We start from the raw sequence: 20287 nt of genomic DNA, 5'->3' as shown, positions 1-20287 counted from the left end.
GATAATGGTTTCCAGGAGATAAGACATCCGTATTGGGTGGTCTAGTACATTGTTACAATAGTTATCTAAGAGTTATTCTATAACACCCCCCGCCTTAGTTTGGAAATTATACTCGAAAGATACATGAGTATTTTCCAACGAAACACAAAATAGAGTACAAATATTAACAAAAGTAAGATGAAAATGGACTTACAACAAAACATTTTATAAGACAATTTTAAAATATAAAGTGATCTTATCTAACTTATTTAGTACACTTGCACTCAACAAAAATGGTTTGGTACACTTTCACTGAACACAATTACAAGGTTTCTTCGTTTATTCTGATTCGGTTTTCACGAGAACGATCTATTGTAGCGTAGATTGCATCGGTGTTTGATCTCACTTGAAGTTCTACGTCTTCTTGGTTTCGTCTTCTTCCAGGGCACCGAGGTGATCTGCAGAAGCTCCTATTATTAGTTCCCCTTCGTCTCTGCAGCAGCGATATATTATGTAACCAATTATGCAGACTACAATAATATATAGAAGAACTGAGTCGTGTTGTTGAAGGCTCACTGGTTGGTTTGAGATCCTTTCTAGTTCTGATTTTATATTTTTCATTTGGTTGGCTGCGTTGTCTAGGTTATCTAGTTTGATATTGTTGTATTTGGTGTGTTCAAGTTCCACTTCAGCTACTCTGTCTATGAGTGGGTGGTTGTTGATTTCTGAAATAATGTCGATCTTTAGATCTGGGATTCTTATCTTTGTTTCTGTTTCACCTTCACCTTTCAGTTTGGTGGTTTGGATAGTGGCTGTGCAGTAATTTTCTAAGGTAAGTATACCAGCTCCTTGAAACTTTGTTGAAGTAAAGTTGTGACCACAATCCTCGATTATGTTGACTTTATCTGAGTATATTATCAACCAAGTGTTTTTCCTGAGTCTATGAATCACTCTGAATTCGCCTTTGGTGCTCATAATGTTGCAGTGTTGGTTGTATAGGTCGTTTTCTTGGCGTAAGATGCTTGTTTCGCAGATTGGTTCAGCGTTGGCGTCATGCACAATCATTGATTGACAGATAAGCCGGTCTGTGTTGTACTCGTTGCAGCTTGACAGGTCTTCAAATGTTGAGTAGAATCTCCTGTCTCTGGTTAATCCTACATATTTGTTCTGGACTAATAGGGTATGGTATAGAGATAAGTTATCTTTCATTGGGAGAGAGAGGATTTGATATCCGAAAAATGGTTCTTCATCAACTAATGGGATTTCTACGACAGATACAAAAGATAAATCTTCTAAGTATGCATTGAATTTACTGACTTTCATTAGATTATGTATATTATTGAAGCTAGGTCTTTCTATAAATTTACCTGCTTTTGGGCTTTTATTTAATTCTTTTACAAGATTGCTATTGCTTAAAATATTTCCAGGTATCATACCAGAAAAAGCTGAGTCAATTGCACTTACTAATTCATCTAACTTACTATTAATTAATATTAAATTATTAACTATATATTCATAGAGTTCGAACATTGCTTGGCGTTGGCTGATATCGTTGATAGCTATGCTGTTATTGCTGATACTATTTCTAAATCGTAAAAGATTTCGGTTTATTATCATATCATTTGTTTTGAGTTGTTTTATTGTTAAATTGAATGATTCAATGGCTGTTTCTGTGATATGAATTTGTTGTTTAAATAAATTTTGAACTTGGACCTCATTATTTTGTACTTGTTTGATTATATTTGATATCTTTTTCCTATCAGTATTGTCCATTGTTCCAAATAATGTTCGTAATACGGATCCAACCGGGTTAATAATACCACGTTTAATTTTTGAATTTTTCTTTACCGTTGGTAGATTATTAATTTTGGATTGAATGTCCGTTCTTAAACTTGTAATTAAAGGTTCTAAATGTATTGTATCGTTAACTAAATTACTATGAAATTGTAAATGATTCAATTCATAAATGATATCATTTAACTTATTATATGCTAAGATTACAGTATCATAATTCCTAAATGTTATTAATTTCCATGCGTTGTTCGTATTGTAGATTTCTCCAATAGGATTCATGAATAATCCTGGGCTTCTTTCTATATTTACGATGCTTGCACTGATGATGACGGCTGTGCATCTGAAACGAGACGTCGGAAATAAGGTTTCACGCTGTCTATGGATACGGTTAATGTTTTATTTCTTTCGGTTTGAATTGTGATAGTTCTTGCTGTAGTTCTTATGATTTTAAATGGGCCTGTCCATCTTATTCTGGAACCAACTTTCTTTTTATCTTTGTATAGTACATATTCTCCAGGTTTATATGAGTGCCCTTTCCTTTTGCTGTTTACTCTAGCTAGGCTTCTCTCCTTACTTCTGAGGTTGGTTTCAATGGCCATTTTATGCAACTTGTTTAATTTGCTTGATAAGGTTTTGTAATAGAAATTTGTTGTTCTATCAGTGTTAACTGTTCTGAGGTGATCTCTTGTTTCACCAAACATTAATTCTGAAGGTGTGAAACCCGTGGAGGAGTGTTTTGAATTATTATATGTCATAACCGCTATACTGAGTGACAACTCCCATGATATGTTGCTATCTGTTTTTAGGCATCTTATTGTGTCTTTTAAAGTAGCGTGGACTCTTTCCACACTTCCGTTTGACTGAGGGAATTGTGTTAGTGCTTCCGTTTTATTTATCTCGAGGATCTCACACACCTTTTTCATTGCTTTGGATACAAACTCAGCACCAAGATCCGAATGTACTCTTAATGGTATTCCAAAATGTTGACAGTACCTGAGCAACACAAGAGTTACTTCTGAGGTGCTTTTCGTTTTAAGGATGTATGCTGCTAAGTATTTAGTTAGTTCGTCTATCATTGTTAGAACGAATACTTTATTCGATGTTTCTCGTATTTCGACTATGTCTATGTTGATCCTTTCTAGGGGTTTTGTTGCACTAGAAGTTATAACAAATGGTTGGGTCCAACTATGTCTGTCTATTTTATTCTGTTGACATATCGAGCATGTTTTTATGTAGTCTCTGACATCTTTTGTGAGGTTTTTCCAAATGTATTTTAGTTTTATTCTACGGATCGTCTCATCAATTCCTTTATGAGCAGTGAACCGTGAATCATGATAATAAGATATGATTTGTTGCCTTTGATCTTCCGGTGGTGTGACAATTTTATTTGTCAATTCACATAATTGGAATTCTATCCTGTCATGGAATATGTATGACAATACTTGTTTTGCCATTTCAATGTCATATTCTCTTTCGTTTGTTGCAATGACTGGTAATAATAATTGTATTTCATTGTTAGAGAATCCTTCGTCTATCAGAGCACATTTTAAATTAATTAGAGTTTTATAAAAATTCAACATAGTTTCTTCGTCGACGTTTTTATCTCTGTTAAAACATAAATAATATGTTTTATCTTTTGTGTACGGGTCTTTGAAGACAATGACTTGATTGATCTCCGGTTTTAATGAAGTTATCTCGTTTGAGTAGTAGGTTATAAGTTTATCATATACTTCGTTTTGACTCGTGATTTCGCATGGTAAAAATAAGACCATATGTTCGTGATCTTTATGAAATATCGGCTTACTTGATTCTGTTATCTCAATTGGATCAATCGACCCGTTTTTTAACTGATCTTTGAAATGGGACATTATGTCATCATCAATTACGTTAATATCTGTTCTTGATAAAGCGTCCGCGTTTTGATTTTTCTTTCCTGGCTTGTACACAATTTTATAATCGTACTGCTCCAGTTCTAATCTCCATCGAATAAGACGTGAACCGGGATCTTTTACTGAAAATAACCAAGTTAATGGTTGATGATCCGTGACTATTGTAAATTTTCTTCCAAATAAGTATGGACGAAAGTGTTTAATACACCATTTAATTGCCAGAAGCTCTCTTTCTATGGTCGAATATCTTGTTTCTGATTCGTTGAGAGTTCGTGAAGCATATGCTATTGGTTTATCTTCACCAACTTTTCCTTGTGATAATATGCCGCCAATCGCATATTGAGATGCGTCTGTAGTTACAATAAATTCCTTTTCAAAATCAGGGTATTGTAAAATTGGGGCTGTTGTTAATAATTCCTTACATTTTTCCATTGCCTTTGTACATTCTTCGGTCCAAATGTACTTAGCATTTTTCTTCAATAGTTTCGTAAGTGGTTTAGTTATATCAGAGAAGTTATTTATAAACCTACGATAATAGCCTGCAAGACCTAAAAATGCTTTTATTTGCTTCGTAGTTTTAGGTTGCGGAAAGTTTTGTACGGCTTTAATTTTATCGGGGTTTGGCTTTATTCCCTGGTCAGATATGATGTGCCCGAGATAAGCAACTTCTTTTCTTAAAAACTCGCATTTATCTGGTTGGAGTTTAAGATTATAATCTCTTAGTCTTTTAAGAATATTTCTGAGTTTCAGCTCGTGTTCTTCTAATGATGAAGCGTGTATTGTGATGTCATCGAGATAAACTAGACAATGGTCTTCTGTGAGGCCTGTGAGGACATTATCCATCACTCGTTGGAACGTAGCTGGGGCGTTTTTCAGACCAAACGGCATACGAAGATATTCAAAGTGACCTTCTTCTGTAGAGAACGCTGTTTTCTCTACGTCTCTAGGATCTACCTCTATCTGATGGAATCCGCTTGCTAAGTCCAGGGTAGAAAAGTATTTACTTTTCCCTAGTTTGTCTAGAATATCGACTATGTTAGGTATGGGGTATTTATCACCTTTAGACACTTCATTTAGTTTCCTGTAGTCAATAACCATTCTCCATTTAGTTCGTCCGCTTGCGTCTAATTTCTTCGGTACAATCCATATTGGGGAGTTATACGGGCTATGACTCGGTTGAATTATCTTTTGAGCTAATAATTTTTGAATTTGATCTTTGACTTCTGCCTTATGAACTTGAGAATAGCGATAATTTTTCGTGTACACTGGTGGTGAATCACCCGTATCAATTGCATGTTTGATAGTGTTTGAGAATGAAAATGTATCGCCATCGATATGAAATATATCTTTAAAATCTTTACAGATGTTTAAAATATTTCGTTTCTCTTCACTGTTCATATGATCGGTGCGTATTTGGTTAACGACTTTCTCCGTACGATTCTTTGGTTCGTAGTTAATTGTATTTATACGCATTTCTTCAAGCTCTACTGGGAAACCTTCTAATTCTCGATAGGCTTCGTATTCTATTGGTTTTAATCCTTTGTTTATACAAGAAGTATAAGCGACGTAATTTTTTACTGAAACTAACGCGTTTGGAATTAGAAGTTTGTTATCTAATTCTTGTTGTTCGATAATACAATCACCGTTTTTAACATTTTTTATAAGAATTGGAATTATTTGTTCCGTTCGTGATTTTATTGTTATTTTTGAAAAAGGTTCTCTTTCTCTTATGTCATTAGATTTATTTGGCATTGGCACCTTATTTTGCAGTTTTAACTTTGCGTTGGCAAGGTTTATTTCAGCATTATATTTTTTTAGAAAATCAATTCCTAGTATTCCATCGAATGGAATGTTTATGTTGATAACGTAAAAGTTATGTGTGTATTTGTTAAATACGTTTAAAATGACATATTCTTTTATTTCGAACTTTTCCTCTCCTATTCCGCAAACCTGTATTCCGTGACTTTCTTCTTTACGGTCTAAGTTCGGTAAATTCTTTAATGTGTCCGACTTGATAATTGATATAGCCGCTCCGGTATCGACTAGAAAGTTAAGCTCTTTATCATTTACAGAAAATGTGACTATTAATAACTTTCTACTTGATTCCGAATTATTCATCTCAAAATTTGTATGGATCTTTAAAGTTCGGATTCCTCGAGCAGGCTCAGAACATATTGTTCCTCCTCGTCGGAAGTTGTCTGCTCGGTCCCAACTTCCGTTTCCGAGTTTAAATGGTTAATTGGTTTCTTTGTTTTGTTATCAAATTTGTTGGAAGTTGAGGGCTGATTATTTTTCTTTCGACAATACTCTATAGTATGGCCATTAATCTTGCAGTGTGAACAAAACCTCTCCGATGTAAGGGGTTGTTTTGTCGGTCCAAAGTTCAGACGATTTTTGTTCTGTACTTGGTACCTACTGCTTGAAGAAAAGCTCGTGGAATTTCTTAGTTCCGATTGATGAGCGTTATAATAAAATTTTAATGCCCTATCTTCTTCTTTGCAATAACGGAATGCTTCAACGGTATTAGCAGGCCTAAATGCTCGAACCCGATGGTAGAAATTCGGCTCTAGCCCTACTAAAAAGTTATTTAAAATTAACTTATCATATTCCGATCTAAGCTGGCCCGTCTGATCATTTATTAAAGAATCAGAGGCCAGGAGTTCATCCCTTAAGCTACTAATTTTATCGATATATTCTGCAATTGACCCACCCTTTTGTTTGGTTTGTTGGATCTCTAGTAATATTTCGCTTATTGATCTTGGATCGCTAAATGCTTTCCTTATTTCGTCAACAAAATCATTAACTGATGTGAAAATTCGCGTATTCGCAAATGACGCTGCTTTTCCATCTAATTGGGAGATGATGTGTGGTAATAAAATCTGTTTTTGAATTGGACTTGATAACCTATTTACCAGTTCACAATTATTTAAAAATGAATTTAAGTTTTTAGTTTTTTCACTAAATCTCGGAATTATATTAAATAATTGAGCTGTTGGTAGTAATGGTTCTACCACAGTTTTCAATTGGGGGCCACCTTTAAGGATGGACTCTAAATGAGCTGAGGACGTGGGACTAGATTTCTCCATGTCGTCAAATGATTTTTTTGTGTCGTCGTGGGACATGATAGTGCGAGATCGTAGATTAATTTTTGAAAATTAGAAACGTCGAGGAAATTATACCCAATTAATCACAGAGCAAAATATATAAGACTTACAGTAGAAGCGATGTGGTCTTCTGCATTGGGTCTTCTTTTTCTTGCTCGTCCCTCGTTGATTCTTAACGTACGGGCTTAGTTGACTGGGCTCGAAGTACGCCTTGCTGCGAACTTGATTTTTCCCCTGTTCGAGAATACCGACTGCGCCAGAATGTCACCTGCACTATCTCAGGAAGACTTTTTAAAAAACACTTTTATTAATTAACTGAAAATTACTTTTAATTAAAATATAAAGATTACAATTTAGACTTATTGCTAATTACGAAGCTAGAGATGAACTGAATATGAATAGAAGTGAGGGGTTTTTATATCATGAAGTCTTATCTCTAATGCTGATGTCATGAATTAGAACAAACAAAATAGTTATGCTGAAAGGTTAGAAAGATCAAAAAAATAAAGTAATTAAATATATTATTTTATATAAATGCTTAATTGTTTTAGTTCTCAAAAATAGTTGATAACAGTTTCCGTTTGAAAGGTTAAATGGAAAGGTCAGAAAAATAGGTTGATTAAATATTACATTGCCAAAATATTTGCAAAGAACTATTGTTTATAAAAATAGACTGATAATGGTTTCCAGGAGATAAGACATCCGTATTGGGTGGTCTAGTACATTGTTACAATAGTTATCTAAGAGTTATTCTATAACAAGACCTGTCAGTAATGAATCTTACAGTAGTTTAGAGCCGAGTTTAGGAAATCAAGATTAGACTCAATTTAGGGAATGCTTTTTCATCAAAATACTGATTGCTTTGACTCTCTGAAATGTATGGCTAATTAATTATACTAAGTAGGTATTTAAGTTTTACTAGTCTTGACTAATAATGCTAATATCATTATTGTATTAAGTCGGTACAGTGAATAACAAAAGTTCTCAACAAAATGTGAATGTGTTTACATTCTATTCCCTCATAGAAGTCATAAATTGGTATTTATACAGTCGTCTTCTTTTGAGCTCGTCACAAAAGTTTAGATACTAACTTAGTTTGTACTACGCCCCGCCTGTGTTGGTTGTAACTTTTAATGATATTCATAAACATCTCGGAAAGTTTTCACTTAATTACAGGTCGGATAGAGTCGTGTGACCCACTTGCCAAACTTAAGTTAACCCTCTGGAATGATTTATTTTATGTTTTTTTGTGATTTATTTTACACTGTCTGTCTTACGAATAAGACTCTGGTACCTATTCAATGGGAATTCATCATCATCGTCATCAGCCAGTATTCTTCTCCCTAGAAACGACCAAGTATTATATAAGTCAATAGGAGCGACAAAATCTTCGATCTCTACTGTCGTCTGTGCGTGGTCTCTACTGTCTGTAACTTCAACTGAGGAAAAAGTACATTCACAAAATTCACTTTAATAAATGTAAACAAGCTTTTATACCTAAATAAGATTCTACTTTAGTTTGAAATACTGAATATATCTTGACGATGCGAAACTCCTTTCACTCCGCATTTTCAACGGGCTTATTATAATGCCAGCTTTATGTAAGGAAAACTACAACTGCAAGATAACAATGTTTTAAGTATTTAGCTACGTAGTCGCAAGTACGGAAGTTCCGAGTAACAGGCTGTCAGCGTTCTTTAGTTCACGTCGGACCCACAGATGTGTTAACGAACTTGCACACCGCAACAGACTGCAAAACTAAAGGTGCAAATTGGCTGAGAACGTCATGAGGCTTCGTCTAAGCGTCATGTCGCTAGAGCCGCTAAGGCCCGATTGCAACGTTAAAGATTAAGTTAACCGAAAATAAGTCTATTAACTCGAGAGTAAGCAACCTGTTTTCAACATGACATCGTGTCTAACTTAAATTTCCTGTCTCGAGTAAATAGACGACTTTCTAGGATAAGCCTTATTCTTCAATGGTGAAATCGGGTCTAAAAAACCTAATCCAAAAAAAATACATTGACAATTATACAGTTTGATGTTGCGATTTCTTGTCTACTGGAACCTGATATCGCAAGCCGCCAATTACCACCCTAAATCAGAATACGTTTATCACATTAAAAACCTATTGTTCGCATCCGATACAAAATTTACTACGTAACTTCCACAACAAGATTTAATCTGGCCGCGACTTGGCACATTCCCACGCGACGTATCTACATCGGAATGTATCGACGGGAATATTTCCATGCGAGTTACAAGTTTATTTTCTATTTGGCAGTACGTCGCGTATTCAATGGCTGTTGGCACTGGGAATGAGATTTTTACTGCGGCAGTTCCTGTATCGTCTGGGAAAGGGCAGGATGCCGCCATTATTTTTATATCAGCCAGGATCTGGGTTTTGTTACGTTTCATAGACTGTTAAAGTCTGAATCGGATCGGGAATTGGATTTTTGATATCAGGGTTTTATGTAGGTTTTAGCCTCGTTGATGGTCATTGGCTTAGCTTGCAATTTTTGGCACAAAGTAAAGGTGAAAAAATGCAATTAAGCTTAACTACCTACATATATAAAGGTTTTTGCCTTAGCAGTATGTTGGCTACGTGGCAAGAAAAATAAAATAAAAGCTCTTGTTTTTTGTGAACCAAGTGAAATCATTATTTCTTGTGAAAATGTGGCGTTTCCTCAATTCCTAAGACTTGAGCATGTGTATTGATTAGGTAAGTTTATTTAATATTAGCACATCTTCAATAATATTATAAAAAGGCGATATTTATATGTTTGTGGCTATTTGTACGCCGTGTGCGTGTGTAGGTATGGATGTGTAGGTTGGTTACGATGAATAAAGTCAAAAACCACAGGGCCGTTTAAAATGTAAAATATCTAGCAAATAATTTTCTACAATAATTTCAATCATCTTATTATCAGTTATTTTGCCTATAGAATGTATTAAACTATGAGTGAAAACTTTTAATTGACTTCTTGTTCTTATGTTTCCGTAGTTTTAACTAATTAATACATACATACATAAAGCTCACGACTATAATCCCCGAAGGGGCAGTCTGAGGTGACTTGCAAGCGAGCTACCTGATTTTTGCTGTACTTTTGTACAGTCGTGATATCGCCGTTTTTGATTGAGTGCAATGCACTTGGGGTATACATTTAGAATCGAGATGTGCAGGTTTCCTCATGATATTTTCCTTCACCGTAAGATACCGTTTAGATTTAATTAATAAAATATCAATAATTGATAAGATATCTAAACTCACTAGTAATCATCTGGCTAGCCGTCGTCAGAAGCTTCACGTCATTATCAGACTCCTGCGTCTCCAGCCGCACGGTCACGTTGAGAGGGTCCAGGGCCTCTCCGCCGCGCCCGTGCAGAGTGACAAGGATGGCTGTAGTCTTCCCAGGCACCGCCACTTCTGGCGCCACCACTGAGAAGCCCCTGCGAAAGAAGGAGACAGAGTTACTTTTAAGAACTGTTTGCGTGTTAAAATTTTATTCTGGTGTCGGTCGTTCTATATAAGTGGTTCGTGGTTCGGATTAGGTCAAACCACATCCATCCAAATCATATTTAGGGTGTATAATAATATCAAATTATCGTGAATGCTGTGAGCATAAATTTTCATTAATTTTGGTTTCTGTGACTAATGTTTTAAACTGGAATTTAAATTGTATATTGCAGTGACACACGATGATTCATTTAAATAATTATAAGATCCAACGTATTTATGAATAATTAAATTGCGTACCCATGTATAACTTAACAAGTAATACGTTTAAGTAATGTATAAAACAAAAAAACGTTAGAAATAAAAAAACAGTTTTTCAAAATATGATAAAAGTAAAATCTCTGAAATAACCAATACACTTTTTTCTTATCTTAGGTATCCTGTTTTGGGCCCGCTGCTGGGTATTCAACATTAGACCAAAAATATATAATTTTGAGTTACGCATGGAGGATTTTGTAACAATGCTATTATGAAACGAAAGTCGGAAAAAAATACATTTGGAACTAATAAAATATGACTAAATAGTTTGCAAGCAGACTGGCTCAGTGTCGGATGCTGTAAACAAGTTTACAGTAACTGCAAGTTTACATCTAGTTCCGAACGTACGCCAAACACCTGAATCCTGAAATATGTCACGTCACGGTATGAATTTCAGTTGCGAACTAAGCAGCAAATCATGTTAGAAACTTGATGCGCGAATAGTGGGAGATACGAGTGCTTGGAGAATATTATGTTATATTGAATCTCAAGGGAAGTAGGTCCTTTTAAGCTCCTCTAAATTATGTTCTATGTACACGAATGAAAATTTGTAAAATGTTAATTAACAGGAGGATATACCTAGAATATAACTCTCTTGTGAACATTTAATAGTCATATTGTATAAGGAGACATCTCACACACCACCATCCGATCCTGAGCTAGGCAGAGCCTGTGATATGGGTATCGGACAGCTGATGGCTGATTCTGTTTTTTGTTGCGCCGTCTTATCCACATGTTCCTTCATTTTTTAAATTTGTAATTGTTTATTAAAATTCGCTGTATATTTTCGTCACTAAAGTAGGTTAACCTGAACCGTCCCCACAACATACTTTACGACCGTAAATCTCATTTAAATGCAGACACGTTACTTCACATGTTGGTGGAATTGCAGCGTTCTAAGGACGTGATTCAGAGCCTTCAGAGGCACTGCAGTGCGTCAAATCGCAGGCACGTGCGAATTATTGTGTTTGCGACTCTCTTGTGTACCGAATGCTGGATTTGTTTGCCGTATCGTCCGTGCGATCCCGAGTCATGGCCGTGGTTCCAGCACTGTCCAACTCCTGTTTGTATTGTAGTTAGACGCTAAACTAACGGTTTGGTGGAAACTGTCAACTCGACTCGAGTTTTTATTTCGATGATTTTGTTAGGAGTTGCGGACTTTTAGAGAGCTTTTTACTGTGATTTTTTAAGTTTTATGTGGGCAGTCGTGGCGTACAAAGAAGTGAAATAACTGACTTGGGCCCGACAGCAGTTATGGCAACTATATCGATTTTGCGAGAAGAAGAAGAATGTATAAACAAAATTACAAGTGGATTGCTGCGTTTCAATAAGTCGTGACAATCAAGTTGATAAAAACTGGACGTATGGACTCAGCAAAGCTCACGGACAACAGCTAATACAGCATTTTATATTCAACACCAATCACAGTTAATTATATTTGTACGTTGATAAGTTATTTCTGGATACTCTTTTAAGATACAAGGATGTCGAATTTCGTATTATTTCGTTGGAATTATTTTTTTACTAAGATAAATCCCCTTTATGTCTACATTTTGATAAGGGAACCCTCAGCTCTGAGGATAACTTTTTCCTGTACTTATACGATATATAGTGTATATTGGAACTTATCCACATAATGTACATCAAAATGTACTTTATCCCGTTTGCGAAGATTTCAATAAGGACAAATCAACGTAAACGAAATATCATTGTACACATGTGTTAGTATTTAAGTTATGTAAGTTTATTTCATGTGTGGTGTGCAAATAAAGAATATTCTATCTATCTTTTGTTATTTAAAATCCAAATAATTTACCGTATTTATTAAAATCCTGTTTGTTTTGTACCCAGTACCAGCCTCTTCAGCAGCCAGTAGCAACTAGCGACCGAACTAATCTCACAGCGGGAGCGAAACTCCGCGCACATAAGTTTCTAAAATATAAGTTTGGAAACGGCATTTGTAAAAGCGAAGCGGAACTGGGCGCCTTCTCCGACTTTCAAATACATTAAATCAAGGAACATAATATGTATAATAATGCACACCGATAGTAGTGCTCGACTATTAGCCGGATTAGGGGGGTGTACCTACTTTTACTTACTACTTACCTACTAACATAAATAAGTTTCACTAACATAACGTACTCTTCGTGAGACCAAAAGTGAAGCCTTATTTAAACGCGTAACATACATGAGATATACGAAGAATTACGCATCTCCTTCTAGACCATGGAAGTGTCATACTCCAAAAAGTTGTTTCGACAGTGTAGCCTTAGCAGCAGGGGGGTCACTCTATAAGACAAAAAACTAAGTTTTGGACCTCTGATGTACGAGCCACAACTCTATATCGTTGTATTAAATGTGACGATTGCAAGACGGCTCTCGTTCGTACGTTTTTCGTCAGTATAGAGTAACCCTCCAGAACTTAGAACAAACCCCACCGCTAGAGCCCATTCGGTTCAGGAACTCGCCAGTTTTCTGCGTTCTAAAACTAATCCTCGGATAGGTAAATTCCTGTGGAAACTATGAGGCTTAGCCTCGGGTGAAAGTATCTAACTTTAGCTTTCGGATGTGTTTTTGGCCAAATAACAATATTGATGACTTAAGTTTTGCCTGTAGGCGCACAATTATGCCTGTAATTTATAAGGGCAAATAATTACACGCCATAAGGCTTTTCATGTTAAAACGGTCTTTTAAATGATGCCTCACTGTCTAATACTGTACGTAATGTTGATAATTGGTCACTGAACTAAGGTAGGTATGATATCAAAATTAATTTATGAATCTCAAAAAAAGCGTTTATTGTAGACTATGTATAGAGTCAATAGAAGTCTTGTACTAGTCATAAAGTATAAGTCATAAAATTTTACATTTTCTTGCATACAAAGTGGTGCCTCTAGCGGAAACTTTTGACACTTGTATGATGTATGCAACCTGAAATGTTGACCCTTTCGTAAATTGCAAAACCCGTACTAGAGGCTCTGATTCCTTAAGCGTGCGCAGTGTGAAGTTACTCACCATGACATTTCAGCGGAGCCGTCCTAAATGAGCCTCACCATGAAAACGTATTGCTATGCCCCGTTACCATGCAAACCTGTGACTAAAACTGGCAATTTGCTTTAAGGTACAATTCCGAGAGGGCCGCAGATCACATTTTTTTTCGGATGACGATGAACAAAAGCTTAATAAATGAAGAAAAGCAGCCACGGCATGCAGGCACAGTTGGAATAGCAACGCAGGAGGCATTGCAGTAACCGCAGCTGGATAGTCGTCGGAGACATCGAGAAGCACAATTTAAGCCATAAGTCATCATCACTGGAAGAGGCATATATATCAATCCTGAAGTTTACATACAATTTGTAGCGTCTTCGATACGTCGACGATGGCCATCGCGGTAGATACTCTTTGTTTAGTAAATCCATAAATTAATAAATTTAGACAGGCCAATTTTACATAGCTATTAAAAAGTAATTTTTATTTAAATAGACTATTCTGGTGCAAAAAGTCAAAGCTTTGAAGATAGTAGCCCTAGGAGATTGGAACGTTGTTGAGTGCAGGAACTAACACCCGTACAAATTAATAATAAAACCGAATGTTGATATCGTTATTATACATTTTATACTTTCACTTCATTTATGCTGACACGGATGAAGCCTGACCGCGGTGGGGCGCGGGAAACGCTAAACAATGCATAACAACACGCCTGAGTCCAGAGGGGATCAAAATCAAAATCAAAATAAAAAATCAAAAATTGTTTATTGCTTCTACAAATTTTCTTAACAACTAGAAGTTGAAGCCTCCTTTTAGACATTAATAAACGTCTGTGCCAGGAGACTCCGCTCTTCCTATAAACATTAAACTTTAACAATTTTTGGAAGCATGCAAAAAAATAATAATAATAATAATATAATTATAATTAAAATTAAAGCGATTAGAGAATTAATAATCAATTTCATTTTCGAACTTGTGTGAGTATGTGTGTGTGTGTGTGTGTGTGTGTGTGTGTGTGTGTGTGTGTGTGTGTGTGTTTGTGTGTGTGTATGTGTGTGTGTGCTTGTGCGTGTGTGTGATGTGTGCGTGTGTTAGGTGAACTGAATATTAGAATTTATGTGTTTTATGATAAAAGATCCTCTATCTCTGTATAGTTGAGTTTATCTATCCACTCACTTACAGAGATTTTACATTCCCTGTATGTTTTGTCGACAATATCTAACTGTTTGTGAAATGTGTTATACAGTTGGGCAGCTCGTGATTGATGTTGAATACTAGCAAATTTAGTCTTAGTGCAGGGGATGTTAAAAATTTTATGTTTCCGTCTTTTTTGTGTCAGGCTGGCGTTAGGCTTTATGATTTTGTGCTGTTTTAAAATAGTTTGAGTTATATACAATTTTCTAACTGACTGAAGACCGCACTCTTTATATAACATTTCAGTAGAGTAACGTCGTTTTTTAAAAAACATAATTTTCAGTAGTGAGCGCTGAGCCCTTTCTACTTCAAGAAATCGTGTCTTAAAGGTTCCACCCCAAACAGGGATACAATAAATGATCACCGATTGAACCAGGGCAATGTATATTTTAATAAGAACATCTCTTGACGCTACGTGTCTTAGGCTCTTAAACATCCATATAAATTTTCGGATCCTGGCGCTAACATATTCAATTTGGGGATACCAGGAGAGTCGCTGGTCTATCATAACACCAAGATACTTAATTTTTTTTACCTTTGAAATTGTTGGACAACTACATTCAGTGCTTAGAGGTTCGTTGCATCTATGAATCTTAACATTGAAACTTTGTGGTGGTTGATATTTATCGTAGATACTGAAACATACTAAGTTGGTTTTATCTGTATTGAGACTCAGAAGATTAAGCTGTAGCCAACGAGAGACCTGGCGCATGCCTATTTCAGTGGTTTCCTTAGTTTCTTCCCAGGTATTAGCGGAGAAAACAATGGCTGTATCATCAGCATACGAAAAAACTTTTGCATCTTTAATGTTCATATTGCAGAGGTCATTGATGTAAATCAAGAATAGGGTGGGTCCTAGGACACTTCCCTGTGGTACCCCGTAAGATACCCCAATGTCCTCACTGCAGTAGTCCCCAATTTTTACCCTTTGTTGTCTGTTTGACAGGTAATCCTTAAAGATAGAGAGCTGAGTACCGCGAATTCCTATCAATTCGAGTTTCTTTAGAAGGATGGAGACAGAGACAGTATCGAAGGCTTTTCGGAGATCGATGAATACAGTTAGGCATTTTTTTCCTTTGTCTACTTGTTCTGTAACAAGTTGGGTCAAGGACAATACTGCGTCATCTGTGGATCAAATTCAAAGTATTTTTACCCTTGACTTTCCAAATGAGTGGCTAGAATCCAACAAACGCTAACTTTGCAATAGACACATTTAGAGTTATCAGTTACAGAAAAAAAAACATTTTACCGTTGCCAAGTTAGAGTTCTCAGACTTGCTAACAGCTTTCATACGTAGCTGTACAAAGCTCAAATACTTACAAGACACTGAAAACACAAGACTGTATTAATTATTTATTTTTAACTTATATTATGAATATTGCACATCTAGAACACACAAAGCTAAAACTCAAATCATGAAAAGATAAAAATTAACTCAGCAAACAAATATTGCAAAAAATATCTTAGTTACCTCAGAGTGAAAAGCATAAAACGTTTATTTATTTCCCTCACAATAAACACTACTAACGGGGTGAATTTCCCGCGGCCAAAATTTGCGTGGCATCAATGAAATCGGTACTAAAAAACAAAGATCTAATTTTCTAATATATTTTTCCGGTTATGTGGAATAGTAATCTATATGAAGCACTAAATATTTTATCAATAGGATTAATGGATACTTTACGAAAAAATATTAAACCTCCAAATCTTTCATTGCCGTGTTTGTCCCCAGGTCATCTCGTTTTGTATTATTCTTCATTGATGAAAAAATATTGAGTGTTTAGATTTAAACTTAGTTTCATTTGATACATTAATAGTTAAAGTATTGTTACGAAATACATTTATTCAAATAAATAAAGAATATAACGAACGGTAAGTGAAAATTCATGTGTCCCAGAACTACATTTCATCGCCGTGACCTAAACATGATCAAGGATATTGTTTTATCTATGAACTTGGGTCCCCCCCTCGGTGCGCTAATCGTTTTTTACAAGTGTTGCCTAACTACTCGACGTGGAAAGAGGTACACAGGTGTCCACGTTTTCGCGCTATAGTGAAAATTATATTTGTTTTTGGTCACTGGACATTTTTTCTTTCATCGCCGTGGATAGATATAACTTCTATAAAATTAAGTTTGTCTTCTTGAGTAAGCATTCAAAAGAAAGCATTTTGAAAATATTCATCTTATAAAGTGTTTGTTTCTTCGAATAGTAAATAGATTTTTTGTTATTTATATTTAATGGCTTGATTTTCATCGCCATGCTTTCATTTCCGTGGTTTCCGTGGCCAAAATTTGCTATGGCAATGAAAAAAAAGTCACGGCAATGAAAAAAATTTCATCGCCGTGTCTTGTAAAATAATATATATTCATTGCCGTAGCCTGGTTATTCATTTCCGTGGCCAGGTTATTCATTTCCGTGGCCAGGTTATTCATTTCCGTGACATATGTTTTCATCGCCATAGTATGTACGATTAGGCAAATAAAAATATATTTACCATCTTTTGTAATACAGTTAATAATACCGATCACTGAAATTACCTACAGGACTTGTCAAATTAGGGTGCGTATTGCGACGTATAAAAACGAAATGTATAATTTCACATTAATAACGTTCACAACATATAATGAACGTTACGTATAACAACAAAATCTATATTTTCATAAGGTATAAGATTCAATTGGTATAACGTACATTTTATATAATATCAAAATATATAATACTTACGAGGACTAATATCAATTCGTATAACATACATTACGTATATCGTTTAAAATATATACTATCATTTAGTATAAAGTTCATAAAACATACTAACATACAATAACATAATCTGTGATTAATTACCCAACACCGTCAAACCCCCTAGCACCAAAACCTAAAGATAGGTGCGACGACGAGCAAAGCGAGGAGGAGCGTGTTAGGTGCACATGTTCGTCGAAACCAAAGCGGAGCGCAGCGAAGCGGAGCGGAGCGTCTCCCCACATAGCGTCAATAATAATAATAATGTCAAACCCCTTAGCACCAAAACCTAAAGATAGGTGCGACGACGAGCAAAGCGAGGAGGAGCGTGTTAGGTGCACATGTTCGTCGAAACCAAAGCGGAGCGCAGCGAAGCGGAGCGGAGCGTCTCCCCACATAGCGTCAAAAATAATAATAATGTCAAAACCCCTAGTACCAAAACCTAAAGATAGGTGCGACGACGAGCAAAGCGAGGAGGAGCGTGTTAGGTGCACATGTTCGTCGAAACCAAAGCGGAGCGCAGCGAAGCGGAGCGGAGCGTTCCCCCCACATAACATCAATAATAATGAAAATACGATACGACAATATTTTATACTTTTTGTGCATTACATTATAATAATTATATCCGTTGTAGAATATATGTTATAAACGTTATATATTATAAACGTTATGCATTTTAATCGTTATATCAATTGAAATTATACTTTTTGAACGTTATTCTTTACGAAATTATGTATTTAGTAATTATGCCTTTCGTTTGTTATGCACAGTGATCGTTATACTTAATAAATTTATATCATATGGGCGTATACCTTGTGAATGTTATACCATTCGTTTTTATACCTCGTATTATTTATTTATACTTTTATTGCACAATATACAGAAGTAAATATGTACAATGAGGTGGACTTAATGCTAGAAGCATTTTCTACCAGTCAACCTGCAGGAGGTACCGGGAGCAAATTGTATGGGAGTGCAAAAAAAAAAAAAGAACTTTACACGATTTTAGAGAGAAAAAAAAAAACAAATAAGTGCAACAAATAAATATAAAATCCTGCAACAATTTATACTTATGGAGTTTACTAATAGATAATATATAATCCTATATGCCTAATATATATATATATATATATAATACATAAATACATAAATAATATTATTATATAAACACACAACAATAGAGGTGCAAGAAAAGATGATCTTTCTTCTATTCTATCCTGCTGAGATAATGAGCCATGAGATAATATTACTTACCCGTCAAATTACCTTTTTTTGCAGTTCGATAAAACGGGCGCGTATCGCGATGTATAAAAACTAAATGTATAATTTATCATTAATAACAATCACAAAATAAGTATTATTATCGTCACAGGACTAAGGTTACCGACATAGCTGTCAAAATGTGCAAGCTTAGGCAGGTAGCCGGTAGTAGCTGGATTAGGAAGGCTGAGGACCGAGTGTTGTGGCGCTTCTTGGGAGAGACATATGTCCAGCAGTGGATGATTATAGGCTGATGATGATAAAATAATGTTCATATTATTATATCAATTAAAATATACTTTCATTTAGCATAGAGCTCATAAAATATTCTATCATATCACGTAATCTGTGTAAAATCCATCAACATCCACAACACCATCAAAACCCCTAGCACCAAAACCTTAAGATAGGTGCGATAACAAGGAAAGCGAGGAGGAGCGGTTAAGGCTGTCACTAAAGCTGGAAGAAAATCAGAATCTGTCAAATCTAGTGAGGGGGGGTTGAGGTATGCGGGGCGTTCTACGGACAATGACATGAAATTTTAACATAGTACTCGAAAACATAAAAGTGAAGACATGCCACTTTGTTAAAAATATACTAAGTAAGTAATATTGTTTTGTGATACGAAAATATTTATTTTTATTTGAAAGTATTTTTAATATTTAATAATTAATTATATATAAAGTCGTACCCGTGCCGATATTTATACAGGTTGTTGCAAAAAGGGTTTAATACTATGCCGAAACCTACGTGTGCAGCATGTTATTGATGTTATTTCTAAGCCAGGAAATGAAATCAGAATGTAAAAAAATCGCGAAAATATTATCAGAGTTTAATAGTTCAGGGTGTTGTATTAAACTCTGCCCCCGTGTAATAAAAAAAGTACAGTTAGCCGAAAGGGCGTTACTCAGGCGTCACTCTGAAAAACTTTTATCCTACGTAATTTTTTATATTCATGAAAAAAACGCTTCTTCATATAATTTTTTTTTGGTCACGTGACCTTTTAGTTAGACGACCTGTTTTTTTTTTTGGTGTTTCAAAAGCAGAACAGTAGTTTGCAGAACTCTGCATATACAGGGTGTCACAAAAGGTTACGTAGCTGGCAAAGGGATATGGGGAGGTCACCAGAAAAATAATAACATGTAAGTACCCCCGCAAGGGAGTACATTAGTACAAGGCGAGAGTGTGTATTTTTTTTTTAAGTACTTATGTGTATTTGGGATATGATAGAAATAATATTTTTGTTTCTTAAAAACCAAAAAATTTACACCTTGCTGCGCTCTTTTGCTCACTGTAAGTACACCTACAAATATTGCTGTATTAAAAAAAACAGTTTTGTTATAACGATTATAAAAAAAAAGTTATTTTCATGTCAAGGAGTCATTTACCTAATTACGATTTCACTCAACAGCAGGTGAACTGAAAAAATAAGTTCTAGTTCTATCATCACTTTAGATCGCAAACATTGTAACTCCACTTTTCTCGGCGAAAAGTACTCTTTGGTGTCAATAGAAACGTTTTTTGAATTCACATGTTTTCCTCTTTATTCGAAAAAAAAAACTGTAT

At 35.3% G+C, this 20287-nt stretch overlaps 1 protein-coding gene across 1 annotated transcript in view; it reads right to left on the bottom strand.

Annotated features, from left to right (window-relative positions):
* LOC105382070 (C3 and PZP-like alpha-2-macroglobulin domain-containing protein 8) overlaps nt 1–20287 on the bottom strand; it is a 191438-nt gene that overhangs the window by 86498 nt on the left and 84653 nt on the right. Inside the window, exon 3 of the mRNA XM_048621700.1 lies at nt 10035–10213. Within this exon, the coding sequence (XP_048477657.1) occupies nt 10035–10213 (179 nt within the window). The remainder of the gene's footprint in view (nt 1–10034; nt 10214–20287) is intronic.

This window comes from Plutella xylostella, chromosome 6, assembly GCF_932276165.1.
Source record: "Plutella xylostella chromosome 6, ilPluXylo3.1, whole genome shotgun sequence".
Classification (NCBI taxonomy): domain Eukaryota; kingdom Metazoa; phylum Arthropoda; class Insecta; order Lepidoptera; family Plutellidae; genus Plutella; species Plutella xylostella.
This window is presented reverse-complemented; position numbering and strand designations above follow the sequence as displayed.